Below are 10,036 nucleotides of genomic sequence, written 5' to 3'. Positions count from 1 at the left end.
TTCCAGATTATTGGTGTAAAGTTTTCCATAACTACTTTTATTAGTATTTTCAAAGAAAATACTATTGAATACATGTTTTCCATTTCACTGAGTTTAACTCATATTTGTTATTTATTTCCTAATTCTTTGGGTTTGATTTTCTTGTTTCTTCTTAAACTAAATTAGTTCATTAATTATTTTGCCTCTTTATTTTTAGCATTTGAACTTTAAGTTTGCTTCTAAGAAATTGGTTATCTTAATTCTGGAAGTCTTGATATAGATTTGTACAATGTTCTTCAGGTGTAGAAATGTTTTAATAAGGGAAATCATCTTACTGCCAAGAACTCTGAACGAAAGACTCCTGACATTTTGTAGACCTGGGCGTGTGTGTGTGTGTGTGTGTGTGTGTGTGTGTGTGTGTGTGTGTGTGTGTGTGTGTTGTGGGGGGCAGAGGAAAGGGCTAGAAGTGGAAAAGAACTGAGTTAGCATAGTCAAAACTGTCTTAGTCAAGACCCCCCGGCCTCTAAATAGAGGTGCCTGGGCAAGGAATGCAGACATGTGTATGAGTCTGGCTGGCCTAGAGGGCCCGAGTCCCTCCAGAAAACTAGGGTGCACTGGTTGTGAACTAAGTCTGTTGCGGGGAGGACAGTTTTCACCCATGAGGCCTGCCAGGTAAAGCCTTTGCAATTGCCTGCAGCTGGGCTTGAAAGATCACATATAGGTTTTGGCCTGAAGCCAGACTCTTCACTTCTTCTTATTTATTTAGTCTTCACTCTAGGATCATTCGGTTTTGCCAGGAGTACACATTTTCTGATTCCCCTTAGTGAAAGTATACTGGTGGTAAACTTTCAGTTCTCATTTTTCTGAAAATATCCTTATTTTTCTCTTAGTGTTTTAGTTTGGATAATTTTATTGACCTATTTCCAAGCTAGTTGATTCTTTCCTCAGCCCTTTCCAGTCTCCTGATAAGCCAACAAGGAAGTTCTTCATCTTCAATGCTGTCGTTTTTATCTTAGCATTTTCAATTGAATCTATTTTAAAGTTTTCATCTGTTAACAACTTTTCTGTTCATGTATGTAGTCCACTGTTCCCACTAGATCTTTTAACATACTAATCAGTTATGTTAAAGTCCCAGTCAGAGAGTTCCAATATCTGGATTATCTCTTAGTTTAGTTCTCTTACTTGCTTTAACTCTTGACAATTAGTTAGCTATTTATTTTTTGCATTTTTTGGTGTATCTTGTAAGTTTTTATTAAATACTGAACATTGTGTATGGAAGAAAAGTAAAGATAATCCCCAGAATGGATAGGGATCAGTATTTTTGCTCTATAGGACTCTGAATATTATTTAGCCTCGCTGAGCCTCAATACTTGTTTATCAGCAAAATGTGAATAAGCCCAATGTCATAAAAATATTGTGCAAAATGCATAAAACATAAATGTAAAATAGTATTATCATTTATCTGATAATAGATTCTAGTACTCATTTTTAATAAGACAATAGGATTGTACAGACTTGATTTTTTTCCCTAATGGGAAATTTAAAAAATCTGTATCTTATTTTTTAAATCTTAATAAAAAATAAATTAGAAACTAAATGCCTCCATACATTAAACTAAGACCATACTACAATTGTGTATTCCTCTACTCCTTCAATAAATAACAAAACAAAAAAAGAGTCACTGTATTAGATTTAATGTTCATAAATTCATATACAAAAACCAGAGGTCTTCCAAAGATTTACCCAGTATTTACCTATTAAAACAGAAACAATATATTTTTACAGGTGGTATAAAGGAATACTCCCATAGTGATCCTTACCATATATTGATTCTATGTGGGGGTGGAAATCATTCATTATTCTAGAAACAGAGACTTTGGAAAGTATCAAGACAGATGATAATATGAAAAAAAGTGTGTGCTCTGAAAATGAATCAGATGAAATTGTTAGGTGAAAAAGGGTTTTCTGAAGCTGAAGACCCAGGATTCCTGGTCAGAAAGGGAAAAAGTGCCTTCTTTCTTGTTCTCGCTAGGATCTGGGCAACATTTCTTCCATGTCTGCAACGACGTAAGAGACAACAGTCCAAAGAGCGGCAGCAATATTCATCTGCTTTGGATCCATGACAGTCATGGTGTCTCCATTGGAGTGATGGAAGGAGAAATATTTATATAAGTCATCAAGTAGACTGGCTCCTGGGGAGAAAAAAGAAAGAATTCTTAGTGAAGCATTTTGACAGACATTGCTGAATAGCTACCCAGAAACCCCTTCCCCTGATTTCTACTTCATTCTTGCCTGCTCCTACTATATAGGACACAGTGGCAAAATAATTACTGTCCCAGCCTCTATTGCAGCAAGAAATGGTCATGTGGTACCAGTCTGACTACTAGGATATGAGTGGCAGGCTATGAGAGAATTTTAGGAAAATCTTTACTAACAAAAGAATTAGGAGAACACCCTAATGATACATTAAAGATAGATGAGAAGTTTGAAGCAACATGGGACTAAAAAAAAAACACATTAAAAATGGCAGAGTGGAAAGACAGAAGGAGCATGCATTTAGAAAATATTGCTAAGCCATTGAACAAACTCTGCAAAGTTTACTTCTGAACTTCCTGCTAAATGAGGGAAAATAAACCTTTATTTTTTTAAGTAACCAATACCAACGCCTTCATATTTATAAAAAGGTAGTAAAATGTTTTATCTGTAAGCGCAAATTATGTACCTTCCTAGATACAAAAGAAAGTCAATACTCCTTTACTCATTTTCCTTCTCAAATCATACATTTACTTCCCATGAAATTTCCTGGCAACCTCCAAGGGCATCAGCAGGAGTCTCTGCCCCACAAAAAAGCTTTCTTACTCTAAGGAAGCTTTCCTCTAGTTCCAGCCACGAATCAGAACCTCAGGAAATCTTTGCTGTCTCATATTCATCCTTCGAACCTACTGGGCCCATTTTATGGATCCCAACTCTAATTCCTTAGTCTCTGGCCTTGTTTGTTTGTTTGATTGATTACTGTTTTATTATGAAATATACCATACATACATAAGAGTGTAGAGAATGTAAATGCATATTTCAAAGGGTGACAATATAAAAAATACACATATGTCTATAATTCAATGCAAGAAAGATGTTAGCAGTATCTTTGAAGCCTATTTGATGAGCTTATGTCCTCCCAGTCCTCTTCCCACTGCCTGTAGATGCATTTCTTCCTCGGGGGGTCACTGTCCTGTTGTGCTTCTGTGCCGTCTTAAACATACATACATACATGTTTAATACTATGTTTTGAATTATATACTACAGATATATTTCTTTAACTTTCTTTTTCTGCTTAATCATATGTAAAAATTATCTGTTAGGGTGTACAGCTGTAGTATTTTCATTTTTTGCTGTCGTATATTAACTCATTGTATTTATGTACCCATATTCCTGACAGTGAGCATTTACGTTGTTTCTAGTTTTCTGTTATTATATGCTTCTGTTAGCATTCTCTAGGGCCTAAATGTAGAAGTGGAATTTCCGAGTGACAGAGTATGTGTGTTTTTAATTTTATCAGGCAATTCCAAAATGTTTTCCTTTTCAATTAGTATTTCCATTGTCAATATATGAGACTTTCTCTTGCTTCAAATTCTCTCTAGCACTTGGTATTGTCAAACTAATTTTTGCTAATCTGATTGGCGTGAAATAGCATATATTATGATTTTTATTTTAATTTTTAAAATTATTGAAATTGGGAACATTTTTATATATTTTTTTTGTCATTTATGTTTTTTCCTTTGTGAAATGCCTATGTATACCTTTTGCCCATTTTAAAATTTTTGTCTTTTCTTATTGATTTGTGGTTCTTGATATGTTTTATATACTAGTGTTTAGTTGGTAGTAAGTTTGTATACATCATTTCTCAGTTTATAGTTCTCTGTAGTCTGTTTATGATGTGTTTTGATAAACAGATGTTCTTATTTTTAATGTAGTCGAATTTATGAATCTTTTCCTTTACGATTTTCACTTTTACATTTTTTTAAAGAAATCCTTCCCTACTCTAATGTCATAAAAATATTCTCTGATGTACTAAAACTTTTAAAGTTTTGCTTTTCAAGTTCTCAATCCAATTAAAATTGGAATTGATTTTTGGCTTTATTTTTATTTTTCATTTGTCCCAGCAAAATTTACTGACTTAGTACTCTGATCTGCAGTAGCCATTTTACCATATATTAAATTTTCTTATATGTGTGGATATATTTGGGAGATTTATAATTCTGTTCTCTTGGTCCATTTCCTACCTCTGTGGCAATATCACAGTATTTTAATTACTGCTGCTTTCTAATTCTTGTTATCAGGTAGTGTGGGTTCCCTTACTTTCTTCTCTTCTTTCTGCTTCAGAAGTGTCTAACTATTCTTGACCATTTGCTCTTCCAGATACAGTTTAGAATCATTTATAAACATTACAAAAATATTTTTGACTTTTGATGGGAATCGTGTTAATCTACATACCAATTTGGAAAAAACCAACATCTTTAATTAGGATAATGTGTTCTAATTCATAAAAATGGTGTGTTGGTATGTGTTTATGTTTATTTAAGTCTTCTATAATATCTTTAAGTTCTGCAATATAGTTTTGCATACCTTTTGTAAGGTTTTATCTTCTCCATGGCTTATATTTTTTGTTACTAACTGTAAATTATACATTTTTTTAAATTTGCATTTTCTGTTTGGAACTATCCATTTTTAGCATCTCTGATTCACAAATTGGCAAGTATTTCTTTATTTTCCTACATTCTGGAATAGTTTGTATAAGATTAGAATGATTCATTTCCTGGTTATTTTGTAGAACTCCTTACAAAACCACCTAAGTCTGATATTTCTTTATGGTAAAAATTTTAACTAGTGATTTGTATCTTTCCTGGTTATTGACCTATTCAAGTTTTGTATTTCTTCTTGAATTAACTTTGGGATTTACATGTTTCTAGGAATCTGTGAGTTTTGCACAAATATTTAGGATAATCATCACAAGGTGGTAAATAATATCCTGCTTTTATGTTTTGTTTTTTAAAAATGTCTGTAGCATTTATAGGGATGTCCTTTTTTTCATCCTGATTTTGGCTATTGGTGTCTTCTCTCTTTTTTTATTCATCGATCTTGCCAGCAGTTTGTCAGTTGGATTAGTCTTTAAAACAAACAAAAAAAGAGACAATTTTGATTTTTTTGATACTTTCTACTATATAGTAGTTTTTCTCTCATTGATCTCTACTCTTATTTCTATTATTTTCCTTCTTCACCTTCTTTTGGGTTTATTCACTTTTCTCTTTCTAACTTCCTGAGATGGGTACTCAGCTCATTACTTTGCAATCTTTCTTTGTCTTTAGAATAAGAAGTAAGGCTACAATCTTTCCCCTGGTACTGCTTTACTATCTATATCCCAGTGATTCTGATGAATATTTTCATAATCATTCAGTTCTAAATATTTACTAATTCCTAGTTTGTTTGCTTGTTTTTCTTTGATTCATGTGTTAGAGTGTGTTTATTAATTTTCACAAGTATGGGGTTTCCTTAGTTGTTTTTTTCGTTGTTGATTTCTAATTTAACTATTAGAGAATGTGGACTGTATGATATAGATTCTTTGAATTTTGTCGAGATTTTTTCTCTGGCCTATTGTATGATACATTTTTGTAATGTTCCATGTGTTGAAAATAATGTGTTCTTAGTGTACTGCGAATGTCCATTAGATCAAGCTTGTTAAATGTGTTTTTCAATTTTTTTTAACTCCTTACTGATAATATTGTCTATTTGATCTAAAAATTTTGAGGGAGATGTGTGAAAATGCTCCTCTGTGATCCTGGATGTGTTTATTTTTCTTACAGTTCTGACCATTTCTTTTTTACATACTTTAAAGTTATGTTATTAGGGACACACAAATTTAGAATTATATCTTCCTGTTAAATTAAACATCTTTATTAACATGTAGTCATCCTCTTTATTTGTAGTAATGCTTTTTGTCTTGAAGTCTAGTGTTTCAATATAGCCACTCCTATCTCCTTTCGCAGAGTATTAACCTAGTATGTTTTTACCCATCAATGGGTTTGCGGTCTTCCTCTATCTTTATGTTTTTAGAAGTTTCTCTTAAAAACAAATAGTTTAAAAATAAATGTAAAAATCTAGTCTAAAAATCTTTGATTTTTAACCGAAGAGTATGTCATTTACATAGATTGCGATTATTGTTAAGTTTGATTCATTTATACTGTCTTAATTTTTGCGTCCCATTTTTTCAATTTCTTTTCAAGGTTTGTTTTTTCCTGTCTTTATTGCCTTTTATAATTTGATATTTTTCCCTTCTGTTGGTTTTTCTCTTCCCTCACTCAACTCGTTTGGAAGTTACACACTTTGTTTCAATTCTATCAGTGTAGAATTTAGAAGCCATAGCTCACATATTTATCTTAATAAATTTAAAGTTAATCAATATCTTATATAAGGACACTAGGGCCCCATGTTTTGTATCTTGTCCCACATGCACTCACTGTTCATTAAAACTCACTTGCTTAAGGGGTTGGCCGAGAACCTCAGACAAATACTAGACTTAAACATTTTCTTGCCCTTGTAGATTCTCACTTTAACATTTTTCACCTCTAAGGTACTCCCTTACTTTGTATCCTGCTAAGCCATGTATCATAGAAAGAAAATTATTATTTTATCCAACAATTATTTTTGGGAGGAGAGGGATGTATCTATGAACTTCTGGTCTACTACGTTGCCTGAGCTCTCTTCTTCCAATCTTCTATTTTCTGTCCTATGCATTAAATACTTCATTATTCCTCAGCTCTTCCTCAGGATGTTTCCTAAATTTTCTCTGCCCAATCCAAGTTTTAAAAACTTTGTGCTAAGGTTTTCCCCTACTTATTTCCCCAAACTCCTTTCTCTGGAATAAAATTTGGATTTACCTCTATTCATTCATATTTTACACTGAGTTCAGCCATGGTGCTATTAAATACAACACATGTCAATAGGGCAAAAAAGAAATATAAACTAAAGCTCAATGATCAACCTTGACAATTAATGGCTCCAGTGTCTGTTAGCAAATGTCCAAAACAGAGTGTATTAAGCTGCCAATACCTATCAATCTCTTTAACCATGATGAGGAGTTGATTTCTTTTTTACTAAAAATTAAAACATGTTTTCTGTTAGCCCAAAAAGAGTGGGATCTCACCATCACTTAGTCTGATAATATAAAGCCATCAGTGGACAGGACAAAGCCAAGATCCACACTGTTCAGAAGGTTCAATCCAATTCAATTAAATAAATAGTAAGGTCCTACAATATTCTAGGCAGTAGGCTAAGCACTGAGGCAGACATAAAGGTAAAAAGGACACAATCTCTACTCTCTAAAGCTTATTCTGCAGTAGAGGCAGAGAAAATGTGTCCACATAAGACCACACTCAGAATATATTGAGTGCTACCAGGGAAGGCCAAAGAAATGGTGGATAGCTCTTGTCATTAAATGACCCCTAGACTAGGTCTCCTCGCTGTGTGCTCTCCATTCTTCTCTTATCATAATCTTTACCATCCTTCATTATAATTAATTGTTTCATGTCTGTTTTCCCCACTATATTGTGAACTCCCTAAAGGCAAGGTCTGTGTTTTGTTCCCCACTCTGTCACCAGTGCCTTTAACATAGAAGATGAATGCATATTTGTTGAGTGAATGAATGAAATCAGCAAATCAGCAAATTTTATGAATAGACTGTGCCTTGAGGATGCTGTATCAGTCAGAGTACTTGTAGTAAAACTGATAGAGCACTACAAGAAGATAACTTGGAGAATTTAATGAAAGGATTATTCACAGAATAGTCAGGTTAAATAAAACCAATAAAGGTTGCTGAAGTGCCCCTAAGCAAGCAACAAGGACAGCCATTCCCACTCATAGGCCTAAAAGGGCAAAGGAGAAAGCAGCTATAGCTACAGTTATAGCTGTAGGAGAGCTGTAGGAGAGGGTCACCTTAGGATCTATGGTATCTGTACAAGCCAGGAAATCAGCCCCTCCCATATCCTACAGGCTTCCCCTCAGCCAAACCCAATCATAAGTCAGAGAGCAAGGGTGACTTGTTAATGCAGTCCATAACAATTAGCCTCCAGGGACACAGTACAGGGTAGGTAAAGGTGAAGAATGATATGGATTGGTAAAAGAATATCCAGCACAAGACTTAGGATAGCAACACAAAGAGATGAGGCACAGACATTCCTCATGAACAGCACATGTGAGCACTCCAGTTTGGATGATGTGGGAGTAACTTGGGTTAATTATTGGCAGATAAATTTGTTAGCCAACTGTGGAAGGTCCTAAATGTAAGGTTGAAAATAGACTAAATGTAAATGTGGTGCCCTTAGGGGCCAATGAGCAGGAAGGTGGGGAGACTAGAATTGCGTCTTAGGGATATGCTCCAGAAAATGTAGAGATGGATTTGTAGAGGTGGATTTGTAGAGATGAATAACTGTGGAGGTGAGCAGAAGGCAGTGTGGGGTATAGGTGACAAAGATTAGGACCAGCTGATGACATTCCAGCCTCTAAAATTCTCTGGAAAGCATATGGATGAAGATAACCAAACTTCCCAAAGGAAAGGCCAGAAGTCCATTTTAAAACCAGAAGACTATACCATGAGCTCAGAGAACACCCAGGAGAGAAACTTTGTGTGTTTACTTTGGTAGTAGCTGGAAGCATTTAAATAGAAACCATGACATTTTAGAATTAATTGAAGCTGGTAGGGAGTATATGCTTTCTGGATCCCAGAGAATATCAGGTGGATGTCAAGTTCACATACAAGTTAAGAACAAAATTAAAAAATTCAAAAAATGGAATTCATGAAAGATGGCAGATGAATCAGAATTGTGGATGTCAAGAAACAGGAAAGGATGTTTAATTCCAGGAGACAGAACGTGGCTCGGTTGGGGCTGTTTTTCTCCCATTCTGAGCTTCCTAAAGACACTGCCTGGTGTCTGACATAAAAAGGCTGCAAATTCTATATTGAAAAAAATAGAGGCAAGAAATATTTGTGCATGCCCTCAGGCCTCTGAAATTCCCAGTCTCGGACTGAAAGAACTTGACTGCCAGATGGGTGGGTATTTGGCTGCCTCCCTTTAGAACTAGTGACTTAAGGAAGGCATTTCCTCAGACATTGTCTAAGTTCCCATGAACATTTTTACAAAAATAAAACAACTCCAGAAAATCCGATATCACCAGTGAGAATGCTGATAACCACAGGAGATATAAGGGTGGGCCTGCTGGCTGCTTTGCGGTTTTGTCTCTGCAATTCCAAGGAGACATTTCATCAGTGACAGCTACTGAACTAAAAGGCCGGCACTGAGGGAGAGCCTGCATTTCAGTTTCTGAGAGCATCTGACACAGAGTGGCGGGAATGTTAACTATCCCTAGGGATAAATTGCAGTGTCTTTTGACAGGTATATGAGCTCTGAACAGGAAATCATCAAATGCTTTTTAGACATAGAATGCTGGCAAGGAGGACCCTGCTCTGAAGGCCCAAATTCACCTCCTGGAAACAAACTACAACTTTATTAGGGCAGTTCGCTGTAAGGAAATTATATCTCAGGGAGGTTTATAATTTAAGGATGTGAAGACATATCCTTAGCATGTCTGCAAAAGAGAAGTTGGACCGAGGCAGGAAAATACAGTTGAGAGAACATAAGGGTCAGAGTCAGATAGGACTGGGTTCAAATTTGAACTCTTCTGCTAAATAGCTGGGCAAATTTGGGTGAACTATGGAAGGCCATTTAGCCTTAGTTTCCTCACTTCTAAAATAGGGCTAATGTTATCCGACTTTCAAGATGCTAGTGAAGATTCGTAAGCACTCAATTAATACTTTATTATAAATATTATATATCCACAAGGATGATCCAACATATATATCCACAGCAGCATGATCTCTTACACACAACTCAAAGGACTTAAAATTCTAATTTAACAAATCAAAGTTCTGATGATCTTTAAGATGGGATAGCTGGACCATGAGGTTTGTTCCGTATGACCCCATCTTGACCCTGGTTTGAATTATTTTTCC

General features: G+C 35.0%; 1 protein-coding gene across 1 annotated transcript in view; it reads right to left on the bottom strand.

The window, feature by feature from the left end:
- Positions 1–1,706: 1,706 nt before the first annotated feature.
- CPQ (carboxypeptidase Q) overlaps positions 1,707–10,036 on the bottom strand; it is a 433,138-nt gene continuing 424,808 nt past the window's right edge. The window contains exon 7 of the mRNA XM_036233307.1: positions 1,707–2,171. Within this exon, the coding sequence (XP_036089200.1) occupies positions 2,008–2,171 (164 nt within the window). The 3' untranslated portion in view covers positions 1,707–2,007. The remainder of the gene's footprint in view (positions 2,172–10,036) is intronic.

Source organism: Rousettus aegyptiacus, unplaced genomic scaffold, assembly GCF_014176215.1.
Source record: "Rousettus aegyptiacus isolate mRouAeg1 unplaced genomic scaffold, mRouAeg1.p scaffold_m13_p_15, whole genome shotgun sequence".
Taxonomy (NCBI): domain Eukaryota; kingdom Metazoa; phylum Chordata; class Mammalia; order Chiroptera; family Pteropodidae; genus Rousettus; species Rousettus aegyptiacus.
The sequence above is the reverse complement of the archived record's forward strand: the minus strand, read 5'-3'. Positions and strand labels throughout refer to the sequence as shown.